The sequence below is a fragment of the Arachis hypogaea genome, chromosome 13, assembly GCF_003086295.3.
Source record: "Arachis hypogaea cultivar Tifrunner chromosome 13, arahy.Tifrunner.gnm2.J5K5, whole genome shotgun sequence".
NCBI lineage: Eukaryota > Viridiplantae > Streptophyta > Magnoliopsida > Fabales > Fabaceae > Arachis > Arachis hypogaea.
The window spans coordinates 21,873,863-21,890,799 of record NC_092048.1 but is presented as its reverse complement, the minus strand read 5'-3'; the positions used below and the strand labels follow the sequence as shown (position 1 = coordinate 21,890,799).

The 16,937-nt window shown below is 37.0% G+C and overlaps 2 protein-coding genes across 2 annotated transcripts; one reads left to right on the top strand and one right to left on the bottom strand.

Annotated features, from left to right (window-relative positions):
- The first annotated feature begins 7,072 nt into the window (after nucleotides 1–7,072).
- On the top strand, nucleotides 7,073–9,171 carry LOC112737647 (expansin-A20). Its single transcript, XM_025787633.3, has 3 exons — nucleotides 7,073–7,662; nucleotides 7,749–8,067; nucleotides 8,561–9,171. The coding sequence occupies exons 1-3, from the start codon at nucleotides 7,527–7,529 to the stop codon at nucleotides 8,868–8,870; spliced, it is 765 nt and encodes a 254-aa protein (XP_025643418.1). The 5' UTR covers nucleotides 7,073–7,526; the 3' UTR covers nucleotides 8,871–9,171.
- A 2,851-nt stretch (nucleotides 9,172–12,022) lies between these two features.
- LOC112737646 (uncharacterized) lies at nucleotides 12,023–14,371 on the bottom strand. Its single transcript, XM_025787632.3, has one exon. The coding sequence runs from the start codon at nucleotides 14,060–14,062 to the stop codon at nucleotides 12,470–12,472; it is 1,593 nt and encodes a 530-aa protein (XP_025643417.1). The 5' UTR covers nucleotides 14,063–14,371; the 3' UTR covers nucleotides 12,023–12,469.
- Nucleotides 14,372–16,937: the final 2,566 nt, after the last annotated feature.

The following is a 16,937-nucleotide window of genomic DNA, read 5'->3' as shown; positions in this document are numbered from 1 at the left end:
TCATAATATTACTATTTTTTATCACATTTCTATAAAATAAACATTTTTAGAACTAAAAATCCAAATACAAAATAACTTATTTATAAGTTATTTTTAATATAGTCATTTATTGTTTAAGCTATTTTTTAAAAGTAATTTAATTAAGCTGTTTATTCAAATGAGCCTAAATTACACTACCTAGTATTTTTTTTTTTTTGAAACCAAGCAAGCACAACACATTAAAGTTGAGCAAAAACAAACAACCATAAAATAGTAGCATACAAAAGAAATCAATCCTCCGGCATCTCCGGCATTGCCATCAACACCCAAAAGGATTACTTCCATTCCACTCTTTATAGCTCAAAAATGTCCTGGTTTGAATGATCTCAACACCTGCTCTTTTATTATTGAAGATTCTGGCATTACGTTCCAACCAGATGTTCTAAATCACTGCAAAGAACGCAGTTAGCCACGTCTTCTGCTCTTGTTTCCTATTGTGCAGGCCGATCCAACTCTCAAACAGTTCTTTCATGGTTTCAGGAACCGCCCATACTCTACCAAAAGACCTCAACCAAGTGCACCACACCTGCCATGTGAACTCACAAAGAAGGAATAAATGCTCAACAGATTCTATCTCCTTGTTACACAGTACACAAATATTATCACTATGAATAGCAACACCTAATTTAGTCAGCCTTTCCTTGGTATTAACTCTACCAACTAACACAAACCATCCAAAAAGCTCAATTCTCGGAGGTACCAAACCTCGCCAAAGTGATCTTGTGAAGCTATAGCTCGTGATCTCGTCCGACAGCGTCTCCGATTGTATGACCTGCATAAAAGAGTTAGTAGAAAAGACACATTTATTATCAAACTTCCACACAACATTGTCCTCGCTCCCAGATGACAACTGTACAGGACTTAACCTCTCATGAAACTAATGGACAAGGTTCAGCTCCCATTGGAACAATTCCCTCCTCCATTGAAAATTTCATATCCACACTAGGCCATCCCAGAATCTGCAATCCCCAATGACAGATCCTTGTTGGCTTAAAATAGAGAAGAGTCTTGGAAAGCTCACTTTCAGAGGGCCACCTTGAACCCAGTTATCTTCCCAAAACCGGGTTTTCCTACCATTTCCAACTTCCATCGCCAGGCCACTAACCATTTTCTCTTGAATCCGTTGGTCTTTTATATTCAACTGACATATGTCTTTCCAGGGCCCTCCTTGTACCGGTAAGGTCTGATCTGCTAATCGGACATTAGGATTCAACTTGTTACATGAACAAACAATCTTCTTCTACAACGGGCAATCCTCCTTTGAGAACCGCCACCACCACTTAAACAAGAGCGCTGCATTTCTAAGCACTGCATCCCCAACCCCCAAGCCCCCTGCCTTTTTTGGAGCCTGGACCAGCTCCCACTTGACCAAAGGTATGCCATAGTTACCGTCCTCCTTGCACCACATAAAGTTCCTTTGTAATGCAATCAGCTTGTCAGCCACCGCCTTCGGCATCTTATACAAACTTAAGTAATATATGGGCAGGCTATTCAGTACCGCTTTGATGAGGACAAGCTTACCTGCTTTATTTAGAACCTTCGCTTTCCATAAGCTGAGCTTCTGTTCCACCTTCTTTATGATTGGTTTCAAGTCTTTACCAGGCACGGATTTGCTCCTAAAGAGATCCCGAGGTATTTAACAGGCAAGACAGCTTGCTTGCACCCCAGTAGGCCACACACATGACCAACCCATCCTTGCTCACAATTTACCGAGATCAGATTCGATTTGTCAAAATTAATGCTCACCCCAGACATCAGCTCGAAACACCGCAACAGCCTCTTATAGTTTACAATTGTCTTAGTCTCCGGTGGGCAAAACAGAATGGTATCATCTGCAAATTGGAGGTACGACAATTCAATATGATCTCCTCCGACCAGGAGCGGAGCAATGCGCCTGTTCCTTACGGCTTCCCCAAACATTCTATGCAAAACGTCGACAACTATTACAAACAGAAGTAGAGAAAGGGGGTCCCCTTGCCTGAGTCCCATCTCCATCTTGAACGGTTTGGATGGTGACCCGTTTACCAGGACTGACATAGTAGCCGTACTAACACACTCCTTCACCCAACTTCTTCACCTTTGGCCGAAGCCCATCTTATGTAACACAATATCCACAAAACTCCATCTTACTCTATCATAAGATTTTTGAAAATCCAGCTTGATAATAGCCGCTATCTTTTTTCGCGTCTTCAGCCAATGAACCGTCTCACATGCTATGAGCGCACCATCATGAATTTTTTTACCCTTGACAAACGCAGTCTGAGTTTCTCCTACCAACCCCGGCATAACTGATCTCATCCTTCTCACCAACACCTTCGATATCACTTTATACACACACCCCACCATACTAATCGGCCGGAAGTCCTTAACCTCCTTTGCACCTTCAAATTTTGGGGCTAGCGTCACCCAGGTGACATTCACATCCGTTGGTAGCTTAGCACTTTGGAAGAACCCCAGCACCGCTGCAATGAATTCATGACCAATGTCCTCCCAGCATTTCTTTATGAAGTTCATATTGTACCCATCATTCCAAGGGGCCTTAGAAGATTCGCAGTCCCACACTGCCTCCTTGATTTCCTCTTCCGAAGGCAAAACTTCCAAGGCTTCCGCCTCAGCTCTATGAATCTGTTTCACCAAACCATCCCTGACACCAATCCTCGGAGCGTATTCCTGGCGATATAGATCCTTGTAAAACCGCCTAATTGCCCCTTTTATTCTTGCCTGATTCCGTACAACTCGTCCATGAATCATCAGAGCATCTATCCTATTATTCCTTCTTCTGGTCGAGGCAATGTTATGAAAGTACCTGGTGTTCTTATCCATGTTAGCAGCATGCTGGGATCGAGACATCTGTTTCCAGTGGATTTTCTTCCTAATGTACCATTTTTCACAAAAGCTCACCAGCGCTCTCCTTCTAGCCTCCGTTGTACCATCATAGAACCCATCACTAACTAGATTGTCCAGCTTTTTGATCTCCTCCTCAAACCTTTGCAGTCTCTTGTCCATGTCACTAAAGTTCTCCTTATGCCATTGCCGCAGTGGTATTGTTAAAGCCTTTAGTTTACATGTGAACTGAGCATCTCCCAATCCTCTCCATTCATTTTTCACCATCCTTAGAAAGCCCTCATGCATAAACCAGGAATCTAGGCTTCTGAAAGGTCTCGGGCCCCCTCCTACTCTAGAACCTTCCACAATCAACGAGCAGTGATCGGACAATCCCCTTGGACTACCGATTAGTCGAATATCCGGAAACTTCTCAGTCCATTCAATATTGACCAACACCCTATCAATCTGACTGCATGATCTACCTCTGAACCAAGTGTACTTCCTATCAGTAAGAGCTAAATCCATCAACTGCATGTCATGCACCCACCTCTTAAACTCTTCTGATGATGCCGGCAAACTAGTCACCCCTTTGCGATCCTCAACTTGCAAAATTTCATTAAAGTCCTCAAAAAGTAGAAAGGAACCTGGCACAAACCAGCAACATAGCTCAGTTCTTCCCACACCACCCACTTCTCCTCCCTCCCATGCGCCCCGTACATCAAACAAAAAGCACAAAGAAAGTTAGTCTTTGTTAAAACTCCTTCAACGCACAATCACATCTCTCCTTTATAGCAATTACGTACTTTGAATGCTACATCATCCCAAATCAATTACAGACCTCCAGCCGTCCCAACAGACTCCACAAACTCCCAACCCACAGTACTATGTCCCCATATTCGTACAATATCATATTTAGTAAGCACCTCTCTTTTTGTTTCAATCAATCCTAGCATGTTCAAGTTATACTTTTGCTTTAATGATTTCACCATGCCCAATTTTCCGTCTCCCCTCCTAATATTCCAACAGCTCACAATCATTTAAACAAATTCTTACTCACCTTAGTCTTATTCTTTGGCCGACTCCTTCTCGCCTTTTTTTTTTGCTTTGCCACCTTTCTCTTCGCTGCTATTTCTTCATTTTGTGCTTGCAAAATGCCCATAATATCTTCTTCGACATCGTACAGCACATTGCCCGATTCCACTGCCAGTGCCCAGGTTGCTTCATTTTCCTGCATCTGCTGTTCCTGTGTTACGTTGTATTCATCTCCCCCTGAATGCTGCCCTATCTCTGTTTCAGGCTCTTCCCCAGCCAGCAAGGTTTCCTCACCGTTAGCCACCTCCTGTCTTCCCACATCGATTGCTCGGTTCGCTATCAACTTCCTCTCCTTTCCGATTGCCCGTTCTAGGCTGCTCACTGGGGAACTCGCACAAGGAGTCATGCCCGCAATTCCCCCCGCCTGGTCCAATGGCTCCCGCGTCACCCCCAACCTCCCCAACGACAGTCCCCTCCACGATCGGGTTCGATCCCTCCAGATCAGCCATGCAGTGTCGGGTCCCAGCTACCAGTGGTTCTGAATCGCTGGGTCTCACCTCCCCTGTGTCTCCGTCAACATCCTCAAGGGCCCCTGGCCAACCACGCAAGGCACAAAGCGGCGCTCCCATCAACAAAACCATTGGAGCCTTCGTGACCCGCGGAGCACCCGACCGGCCGTGCCTTCAAGAGAGATAGCTCCAGGATCCCGTTCAGCCAAACCCCAACCCTGGTCTAGCCCATCAGCTGCCCCACACACCAACCGCTCCTCACAATTGAACCGCAGCCCACTTGTCTTGTGTTTGGCTGTTGGGCCACTTGAAGGCAAGCCCAACTCACTCCCCTTAACGTTACAATTCACATCAAGGTAACACAATGATGGATGGCCCACATGATAAATAACATACGGTCTAGCATACCCTGTAAGATCCCCTTCTCCCCCAGTACCACAGACCTGCGTAACCGTTCTCTCAGACTCCCCCTCATTAGGCATCTCAAATCCCTTAGAATCTGCTTCTGTATTATCCTTGGTACAACTAACAGAATCTGTTTCATGCGTATCCTTTTTGAAATTCAAATAATCAACGTTAGCATCATTCAAAAACACATCTTCAATTACTATTCTATCCTTCCCATGTTCAGCCACCGTAGCACCATCAGGACCGCCGCTGGATCCCACTGCACCGCCACCTTCGTCGGGTCATTGCCAGAGGCGCCAAGAATTCCATTTGCAACACAGCCTATTGTGCTCCCCCCCCCCCCCATACTTTCAGTCCCACAAACCTCCGAATCCACCTCCTTCACAAAAACTTCAAACACAGCATTCCCAACTGAAATTTGCACCCACTCTCGATTGACATCAAACACGCCTGTATCAACTTGAAGCCTTCCAGTTCTAAATGATTCACCTTCTTCCGTGGGTATAGCACACTTAATCACGTCGTCCCACTGCCCTCCTATTTCCTTAAACGTTTCCGTCGACCATACATGTAGCAGGACGCCGTAGCACTCCAACCATACTCTGCGAGCCTCGCAGCGGTTCGACTCCTCCTATTTCGAGAGCCTATGGAAGAAATGCAACAAATTATCCGATTTGAAGGTAAAAGTTTCGTCGGTATGTTTCACGATATCAAAGATTAATAACACTTTAGACGCCCCGATCTCCCTGACATCCACAATGTGAGGGATATTTTTGCACACTATTTTCTTCAACGACCGTAAGTCCAGTGGTTTCACTACCTAGTATAACGAGAGATTTATGATATTTAGCGATAAAGTTCACGTAGTCATTACAACTTACAGCCATGATTGTTACCTTTTTTTTTTTACTAAAAATAGGAGACTCGAACTCGCAGCTTTTTAATTGAGTATGAAAAGATTATGTCATTTGAGTTATAACTCATTGGCAACCATGATTGTTACTTTGCTACACTTTATGTCGATATTGTATCAAAATTTGTTGGATTAAATATTTACTGCTAGACCACAAACTACGGGTGATATTATCACTTCCAAGATTGATAATATCATTTTTTGGAATATTTTTAAAATCATCCTTTATCATCATTAATTATTTTTCAAAAATTTATATTAATAACATAAAATAAAAAATTATTTTCGATTAAAATGTGACAACTTTCTCTCTCCGAAGACCATAGTTGTTGATAAAGGTACAGTGGAATTTATAGTAACGCTAATTAACAATTTCCATCTTCTAGGATCAGTTGGACACTCGAACACACTTATTTTCATACCACATATAACTACTAATAAGAACACTACGTTAATTAAGGTCTTTCATTCTAAGATTAGGGTAGGAAGTAAGTTAAGTTGAGTTAAACTAAAAAGATTTAGTTCAGTTCTCAAAAATTGAGTTTGATTTAGGTTTCAACTCATTAACAATCGAGCTTATTTATTAAGTTTAAGCTCAATTCACTAAAAGCTTACGAATTGGCTTGAGTTTATGAATTGGCTTAAATAATAGCACCATAATCTATAATTTTATATCAATAAATTATAATTTATATATTTTAAAAAATTTAAAAAGATCAACTTTATATATTATTTATCTATCAATAAATTATAATTTTTTATTTATGTTCTACATCAAAATTATATATAAAAATAAATATAGAATTTTTAATAATTAAGATCATTAATATATATATATATATATATATATATATATATATATAACATTAATAATTATATATATATAATCGAGCCAGCTCATGAGCTAATGAACTGAACTTATCCAAATTTAAGCTCGGCTCATTTAATTTATAAGCTCAATTCCAAACTCAAACTTGACTCACACAAATTTAATTTATCAAATTATTAACGAATTAAATTCGAACCGGCTCATAGCTACTCACTCTCAACTCACCTACGGCTAACATTAATAAAATAAAACCAACACAGTTGTTTATATCTTACACTACATAGGTCTACCATTACAATGGCTACTGGTGAAGCATACACTGTTCAACATATTAAAAATTCAATGGAGAATCAAAATAGAGAGAAGAAAACATATTAAATCAGCTAATCAATCCCCTTGAAACAAAATGATTAATAAACTAATAAAGTAAGAACTCGGGGCCAAGTCAAAGTTTCCACACTGAAGTGAAGTGTTTTTCAGCCTTTAGGTCTTTTACCGCTTTGTGGTGTCTGCCACAAACACAAAGCCTTAAACCCTTTCTCTCTACTCTCTCCATAGCCTCTTCAATTCAATGCATCCAAAACTTGCTGGCTCCAAACACCGAACCCCAACTTTGAGTCTCCATTTCTCACCTCAAAAGAAGAGACAACAACAGAAAAAAGCAAACACATTCCTTGGAATATGTAACAAAATTTACCTAATATCTCGGCATTGCTTAGCTTAATGTCCCCACATTTGGAAATTGAGATTTTTATAGAATTATTGTCAAAGCTTCAAAATTTCCATACCCCATCTTTAGCAAGGAAGGATCTTCATCATTTGCAGTTAGAAAGAAAACCCCTTTTCACTTTGTTTATTCACATTGTTAGACCCCACATGTGACCAAAAAGAGAAAACAGCATAATACAATTTATTAGAAGTAATTTGAAGTAATTACTAGTTTGTACATTACTAATCACTATTATCTCAGATGGGTGTTCCTCACTTTACACTCCTCTGCTTCATTTTACTACATTCATGGAAGATTGCAGCTTACAATGATGAAGATTGGAAGAAAGCCACTGCAACATTCACCAAAGACACTGATGAAGGATCTCTCGTTACTGGTACTACATTTTCATTTTGATAAATGACAATGTCTTAGCATAAAAAACTACAGTAACTGAAAAATGTGGATTTGCATGTGTTGCAGAAGGAGCTTGTGGCTATGGAGATATTCACAAGGCAAGTTATGGAAAACACAGTGCTGGATTGAGCAGCATTTTGTTCAACAGAGGGAGTGCTTGTGGGGCTTGCTATGAGATCAGGTGTGTTGACCACATCTTGTGGTGTGTTATGGGAAGCCCTTCTATTGTTGTCACTGCTACAGATTTCTGTGCTCCAAATTATGGCCTCTCAGTTGATTATGGTGGATGGTGCAACTTTCCAAGAGAGCATTTTGAGATGTCACATGCCGCATTTGCCCAAATTGCAAAGAGTAAAGCTGATATTGTTCCAGTTCAGTATAGAAGGTAAAAAGGATCTTTCACTGATGAAAGATATAGAATGTGTTTAGTCACTATAGATTAAATTACTTCAGTCGTTTTACCAAATTTGTAATTAAGTCCCTATAGTTTTAAAAACCAATTGGGTCCCTGCACCATTTTGAACTTTGTAATTAGGTCCTTATCGTGCCAAAAATGTTAGAGTTATCAGAATATTCTGAAAATGAGAGGACATTCAGGTTTACAAATTTACCTCTAAGCGTGGGTATCTTCGATTTGGCGAAGGATATTCTGCTAACTTTAATGTTTTTAACATGGGAAGGACCTAAATACCAAATCTAAAACGTGTAGGGACTCAATTGGAAGCTTTTAAACTATAGGAATTAGCAAAGTAATTTATCCGTAAGTATATTATGACAGAATACAGAGATATTGAAACATAGACAAGATATTAAAGTTGTGACAATAATATCCCTTGTAAAAATATGAGTGAAGTGTAACATGTTTATATACTTTGCAGAGTGAAGTGTCAAAGAAGTGGTGGCCTGAAATACACAATGAGTGGAAATGCTCACTTCTATCAAGTTCTGGTAACCAATGTAGGACTTGATGGTGAAGTGGTTGCTATGAAAGTGAAGGGATCTAGAACAGGGTGGATCCCAATGGCAAGGAATTGGGGGCAAAACTGGCATTGCAATGTCAACCTTCAGCGACAACCTTTGTCATTCGAGGTAACTGTCAGCAGTGGAAAAACATTAACATCTTACAATGTTGCCCCGGCGAATTGGCAATTTTCGCAGACATTTGAAGGAAAACAGTTTTCAGAATGAGTAGAATCAGAACTTCAACAGAAATGCTGAATTTTGCAAACTTTGCTTTATGAATCCAATGACAGAGCACAAGCTTGATTGTGCAAATTTTGCTCATGATTCATGATCTAGATTGGTTCAAGTCTCTGGTTAAAATGGTTAGAAAGAAAGTTTAGTAATATAAAGCTGAGCAAATGGGTCATGTATGATTCTAATCCTTACAATTTCATCAATCAAAAGGCAGCCATTGATGGAATATATAGTCAGTCAAAAAGTAATAGCTATATGAAGCAAACAAATCAGTCTTTTTTCTATCTAGCAAGTTATTTTGTTGCTTGAGCTTTTTCTAATCCCTTAAGGGTATTTTTAATTGTGGGGTAAAAATGAAGTCAAAATTTTCATAGATAAACTTAACGCATAAAATATACAGAATTCTCCACCCAATTTTACCCCCAACCAAGCATACCCTAAATATGAATATATCTTAGATCTTCCCCACAGGAAAGCAGAGTTTGATTCTGAATTTCTAAGCTCAATTTATCAAACTTCAACATTTACACCAATGACACTTTGGTCAAATATTTTTTCTATACTACAGAGTGATACTTCTAAATAAATATCTTCATAAAACTGGTTGAAATTGTCAGAGCTTATTGAATATAAGTTGGAGTGTATACTATGGAATCCTTGTGCTTCAATACTAACTAATAACAACCATAGAGGATGAACTAAACTGCCTATGACACGTCTAAGAAAAGTGTTACAAAGATTTTAGAAACTAATTCAAGGAATTCTACTTTGATTACAAATGTAAAAGCAAGATTAGAGCAAAATCTATCAGCAAACCATGCTACAAAACCTGAAGGATTGATTATTTGATATGTCAATTCTCCTCCTAAGCACTAACTTTAGCAAATTCAAAAGAACACAACTCATGTACACATAGGAAATAATTACTGACAAAAACGATATAGTCTTGATTGATATGCAGCTGCTAGCATCGAATGAGCAGCACAACCACTCTCAACTTCAGGAGTATTAGCGCCTAATAACTTGCTACATAATTCTTTGTAGTGCCATGTTTATTAGACTCGTCCATGTGTTTAAATTCGTTTGCATTAGCTTGCTTGAATTGTAACAGGTTCAAGAATTTGTTTCTTTGAAAGTTGTATGTCCAGCTCCTAATATCCTTCTTCAATGCTTTCAACCGCTTCCTCCAATATGCATTGCAAACTCAACTCTACCACCTCAATTTCAGCTTCTACTAAGTTTCCTTTATTAATAACATCAGACAAGAAGCACACTAACATATTTTCAGCATTTATAAGAAAATCTCCCACTGATGTTACATTTTTATCATTGATGAATTCTGCATATAACACCAATAAATTCTATTTTCTTTTCTCCCTTGACCCCATCTTCCATCTTCCGACTTTTCTTTACAATTTTCTTGGCTCCTACACTTGGCCATTCCTTCCAATGGTAAATGATTTCTTCCCAAACTTCATTATCCTGTATTTGTTTATCTTCAAACAGTTTTTTGTTCTTGATTCTCCAAGTAACCCAGATAATAGTAAATCATAGATTAATCCACCGTCTTTTTTTATTTTTTCGCATCTAACCACAATTTGGTGGCACCATGCCTCAAAAACATCTATAATTTTTTCAGATTTTACCCAGCAAATTTCTCCTAGTTGTAACGTTTTAACCCACAGAGATTTCACATATGCACAGTGTATAAATAAATGGTTCTCATCTTTTGTAATTTCAATGCCATAATTTATGACTTCAGGTTGTGGATGCGTCAAATGTGGTTTTGCAAATCATATAGCCAAGGAGAGTAATAATAGATAACACCAAATCTGTACATATGATTGCATATTCCTATCTAATATTTTGGTTCTGTGATTATGTTTACTCAAATAAGTGACAAACTTCATGGTGTGGATGTGATGGTATTTGATGGAGAAATAAACTCTCAATATTAAATCTTTTTAATTGTTTGTTATTATTTTTGCTCATAAATTATGCTTTATTATAGTAGTTATTTTTATCTTTGTTGAATGCATTTTTAATTAGGGCCAATGGAAATAATTCACAAAATCTTTTGTTGGAAAAACACTTAAAAGATGATATTAAAAAATTATTTATAGATTAAATATACAATTCGTGCTTAGCCATAGACTTGGGTTAAATATACATATAATTTTATAAACAAATTATAACAAAGTAGATTAAATACACAGTCTGTGATTAACCATATACTAGGGATCTAATTATTATAACTAAATGTCACTTAGTATTCATTGTTTGTGTAACTATATTTAAACAAATAAACATAATAGTTTTTACATTTGAGTTGAATCTATTCATATCGGCAAAATTATTTGGCTTCTGAAAAGGAGACGATGTAACAATCTTATACATTGTACAATAAATTTTTAACAAGAGTAGTTTTTCAAATTAAAAGTAATAATTATTAGTATAAATAGACATATTCAACAAATTTTTACAATAGATCAATATTTGGCCCGCGCGTAGGGCAGATTTTACACTAGTTTAATTTATAAATTGAAACCAATATGATCAACATTTAAGGGCGTCATTTACTACCCTATGGCCTGCCTTATGGACAACAGATGCCGCATGTAGCCAATAGATGAATTCAACATATCAGAATAAGAAAAATGTATGGAGACCTATTTTTGGAATTAGTAGTTCACATTCTTGATATTTCACTTATTTCAGCACACCATAGGTTGGGATTGGAGGGATAACTCGAAATCTCTCTTATTTTTTAAAACAAAAATAGAACCAAAAATTAAGCAAACTGCAAACTTAACAGCGAAAATAAGGAAAACGTAAATAGCACAACAAAGCTTTTGTTAAGCAAAACATATATTTAATAGGACACCTTACAAAGTAAATGCTTAATTGAATACATTGCCCAACAAAGGCACCGCTTTATCGGTTAGGTTGCATTTATTTTTGAAACCAGGGCAAGAAAATACATTAAAAATAAGACATAAAGCACATAGACACAAAATTTAGTATTCTTGTATTCTGTTTAATAATAAAATAGAATAAATTATGAAAATTTAATTTTTTTTTTATTTAAAAAATTTAAGAAAAAAATATAATAATAGAAAATTTATAAAAATAATAAAAAAATAAAAAATAAATTATATTATTTATTAGTATCTCTGTATCTTTTCTATAAGAATAAACACAAAATACATTAATTTAGTATCTCTAGACACAATGTCTCTATCCCTGGCTCATCTATCAAATATGATTTTGATCCATATCTCATCTATCAAATAGGATCTTGTGTCTTTATGTTCCTGTCTCAGTGTTCCATCCCTATAAACAAGCACAACCTTACATGCTAAATGCCTAACTTCAAACAACGTTTCCACCGAGTTATTCAAGTACTACAAAACTTCGGCCATAAATCAAAGAAATTATAGATGATGCCTATGAATTTAACAAGTTCACAAAAATAAAATAAAATAAAGAACTCTCCAACTATTTCTTAACCAACTAAACTATGAGTTAAGCAGGTAATACAAGTAGTTTACAGTTTAATATAAACTAAGATGTGACAAGTGAAGCTACTTCTACAAAGGGCGAGAGACAAATCCCATGGCAACCATCTTTTCCACCAAATCCTCATGCAGTTTAAGCTGCCCTGCTTTCCTCAACAGTTCTAGAACCATTTCATAAACAGATTGATTAGGTTTTAGTCCTTTTTCTTCAACCATCTCCTTCATAAACTTGTAGCCATTGTTCCAGTGCCCCTTTTCACAATACATTGAAATCAAAATTCGATAAGTATTCACATTGGGCTCAACTTGATTCTCATCCATCTCCTTCTTCAATTTCAAAACCATATCAATTGATTTTGAGTCCGCGAACATTCTCATCAATATATTGTAAGTTAATGTATTAGCCTGGCACTTCAGCTCCTTCATTCTAGCATACATCCTATGAGCAGCATTAACATCATGTAACTGAGCTATGCATCCAAAAATTGAATTGAAACTTGACGCGTTTGGAGAAACCCCTTTCTTAACCATTGAGTTGAGAACCTTCACAGCTTCTTCAAGATTCTCATCCCTGCAATGACTCTCAATTAGGAAATTATAAGTAATCGTATCAGCAGGACAATCCAGCCTCTTCATCTGATTGTAAACTTGCAAGACCTTTTCAGTCCTTCCAGCCTTCACATGAACTCGCATGAGACTATTGAAAGTAACCGCATTAGGATCGCAGCCGGCATCAATCATCTCTGAGAAAACATCATGAGCACGAGAAATCTGATCACACCGGCACAGTGAGTCAATCACAATGCTGTAAGTGTATGTGTTAGGCTTGATTCCAGCCAGTTTCATATCCCTGAAAACCTCCTCGGCTTTCGCTATATTCCCAGCCCTGCACCAACCATGAACTAAACTAGTGTACACTATAACATCAGGCTCAAACCTATCCTTAAGACTATCAAAAAATGATTGAGCTTCAATTGCTCTTCTCTTCCTGCATAAGCTACTAATCACAATTGAAAATGCAACAATATCAGGGAAGCAACCAAAGTCTTCCATGCGATTAAAGGCGTGAACCGCCTCCGCAGCCAATCCGGCCCTCACGTATCGTCGGACAAGGACAGAAAACGTGTCAATGGTTATTTTGACTCCGCGAACTTTCATCAAATTGATCAAATGCCATGCCAAATCGAAATGCCTCAGCTTTCCGGCAAGGTCGATCATCTCGTTGTAGGGCTCAGGGGATGAAGGGAAGCCCTCGAGGGAGGTGGCCCAGTTGAAGAACGCGAGAGACTGGAGCAAGGGGATGCCATGGCGGACACCCCCGCATTTCTCGATAACCTTGCGGGCGACGGCGGGGGAAACAGTTTCTGTGGCGGAGATTTTGGAAAAACTGATGTTGAGATCGGGTATGGTGAGATTGGGGGTGGGTGAGGTGGCGTTGGGATTAGGGTTTTTACGGTAGTGGTCTTTAATGAGAGAGTGAAAATTTTCTGCTATAAGGGTCTCTTGGGGTGACAGGTTAGTGGTTTGGGCAGTTTCTGTGGTTTCGTCTGTGTCATGAGCTTTTGAAATCAAAGCTTCGGAAGAAGAAGAATAGAGTTTGAAAGTGCAGAGTGAAAGTGAGGAAAGAGAGCTGTATGAGCTAACCCTTTGTTTGATGAAGGCCATGAAGAGGTATGGCACGCACTGCCACTGAGCAATTTAACTGAATATTGCACTTCAAGGTGACAGAAACTTCTCCGATGACTTTTGAAATTGGGAAGTGATGATGATAACTGAGAGCGGCTCCCTGGTTGAGTTATTGGCGGCGCTTTAGAATGGCAACTCCCTCGGCATCAATAGTTCACGCAAATCTCCTCATTCTGCATAAGCTAGACGAGGGTAAATTAGGTGAATAAAATATTTGACAAAGTATAAACTAGAGAGTTTATGTAAATGTTAATAAGATTTTTAATTCAATATAGAAAATTCGGACAGAAAAAACAATAGAGATCAGTTCATGAAACAAAACAAATAACTCCTATGCACATCTTTAAATTTAGAGTAAAGACTTAATTCGACTTTTGTTCATTTTTATCAAAGATAAAGTAATTTTTGTCTAAAAAAAATGAACATTTAAATTTTTAATTTTTTATTTTGGTATAATACGGTTTTTCTCTTAAAAAAATTATTAAATAATAATAAAAATTAGTTTTATAAAGGTTTTATTTGTATTTTATGGGATTTTAAATCCTCACAAAAATTTTTCAACAATATAACTAATTACTATCACTACTACCATTATCTTTTTCATCTTCATTATTATCACTCCTACTTCTATTATTTTTACTGTGTAACCATACTTTATCATCATCATTATCTCCTTTACCATCATCATCACAAATACCAATATTATCAATATTAAAGTTTTCTTCTTTCATTTCTTATTTGATGTTATTTTTTTCTTTAAAAGGTATTGTACTATAATTATTTTTTTTGTGGCATCATTTTTATCAATGGTTTTTCTTCACTTAACCACCATTGACAAAGGAATTTTTTGAAAACAAAGTTATTAATAGTTTGTGGAGGTTTAAACCTCCCACAAAATACAAATAAAACTCACACAAAGCTAATTTTTATTATTATTTAATAAATTTTTTAACAGAAAGACCGTATTGTCCCAAAATAAAAAGGTTGAGAGTCGAAGTGTCCATTTTTTTTTGACAGAGATCACTTTATCCGTCGTTAAGCTGTAACAGTTAAGTTGAGGATTTGATCAAAAGCTGAGAGAGTACCTTATCATCCTCATAAACCACAGTAGAAGAAATTTCTTATTGATGATCTTATCAAATTTGTTCAATACGGAATAAAAGAGTAAGAATTTAAACAGCTAAAAATTAAACCTCAAGCACAAAAACGAATTGATACAACGACATAATATCTTAAAATAATAGGAAAAATGATATACAAGGCTCAAGAAAGGAAAAAGTACAAAGAGAACAACAAATCAAATCAATTAGTTTTACATACAAATATAATTCATCTAAACCTATCACAAATTAAATCAATCAGTTTTACATACAAATACAATTAGCATCAATACATTGAAAGAGCAAAAAGCTAGTATAAAAAATTAATAAGAAATACTATATAAAAAAAGAAAAAGAAAAATCTCACCTACAGCAGAAGCAGAAACCAGAAACAGTCAGGGACGTTTTCAATTTGGGATCGTCGCCGCATTGCACCGTTGCAAAGCAAGCCGCCAGCGAGACAGCAGATCTTCGACGGACGCAGAGCAGAGCCTGCAGAAGAGCCAACACGATGACAAACCGGTTTTAAATCCAATTTTTTAATATCCAAATTTAAAATCCGATTTTAAATTTAGTTTTTTAATATCCAAATTTTAAATTCAGTTTTTTTTTTTAAACCAGATTTTTTAACCAAAAATTCAATTTTAAAACCAGTTTTTAGAAATCCATTTCCAAATCAAATTTTTTAACCAAAAATCCAGTTTGAAAACCAGTTTTTAGTAGGGATGGCAATACCACATGAACCCACGGGTACCCACCCGCCCCTATCCGTTCGGAGCGGGTAATTACTCGCCCCGCACCGGGACGGATTTTTAGCGGGACGGGTTCTTGGGAGAGGTGGGGCGGGGTCGGGTTTAGGTAATACCCGCCCCGCTATATATATAATATATGTAAAATAATTAGTAAATAATTAATAATATTGTATCATACTTAAATTTTTATTTTAATTTATGTTATGTATGTGATAATAGTTATATAAATTTTGAAATTTTATTTTATTTATTGAATTTTAATAATTATAGGGGCGGGTTAGGGTTCAACGTTTTACTACTCGCGGGTAGAAACGAGAAGGGTTCTATGCCGGTTGTTGTACGGCGGGTAGAGCAAAAACCCGCCCCGTTGCCACCCCTAGTTTTTAGAAAATTCGATTTTTAAACCATAATTTTTTTAAAAGTAAAATTTAGGGGTGAGCACGGGTAGCGGGGTACCCGATTACCCGTCCGAACCCGAACCGAACCAATTAAATTGGTTCTGTAATCAACGGGTAATTGGGTCCAACCCGAACTAAACTAATGGCCTTTGTTAGTGATTGGTTCGGGTATCGGTTCTGGGATGCGAAACCCAAACCAACCCGTGAACCCGATTATATATTAATTAAATAAAAAAATAAAAATATATATATGACTTTTAGTGGCTTTTAATGAGATTATTCACTATTAATACGTTTGGATTTTAATGAGTTTAGTTTTTAATATATTTAGTGTTTAACATCTTTAGATTATTTATATTTATATTACATGTTTATTGTACTTGATGAATTTTTAAGATAAAAATTTAGTTTTTTTATGAATTTCAAAGTCATTGGGTACCCAATTACCCGAACCGAACCAATCTGTTGTTAATCGGTTTGGTTTGGTTCGGGTACATACACAAAAAAATATAAATCCAAACCAAACCGAACTAATTATATTTTGATCAGTTCGGTTCTAATTTTACTTTGAATCCAAATCAAACTGACCCATGCTCACCCCTAG

What these genes read in the sequence shown, in the direction of transcription:
- LOC112737647 (XM_025787633.3), top strand. Translation starts at nt 7,527, where the DNA reads ATGGGTGTTCCTCACTTTACACTCCTCTGCTTCATTTTACTACATTCA. An exon ending in TGAAGGATCTCTCGTTACTG is followed by an intron (nt 7,663 to 7,748) that starts GTACTACATTTT and finishes CATGTGTTGCAG; the next exon opens with AAGGAGCTTGTGGCTATGGA. An exon ending in GTTCCAGTTCAGTATAGAAG is followed by an intron (nt 8,068 to 8,560) that starts GTAAAAAGGATC and finishes TATACTTTGCAG; the next exon opens with AGTGAAGTGTCAAAGAAGTG.
- LOC112737646 (XM_025787632.3), bottom strand. Translation starts at nt 14,062, where the DNA reads ATGGCCTTCATCAAACAAAGGGTTAGCTCATACAGCTCTCTTTCCTCA.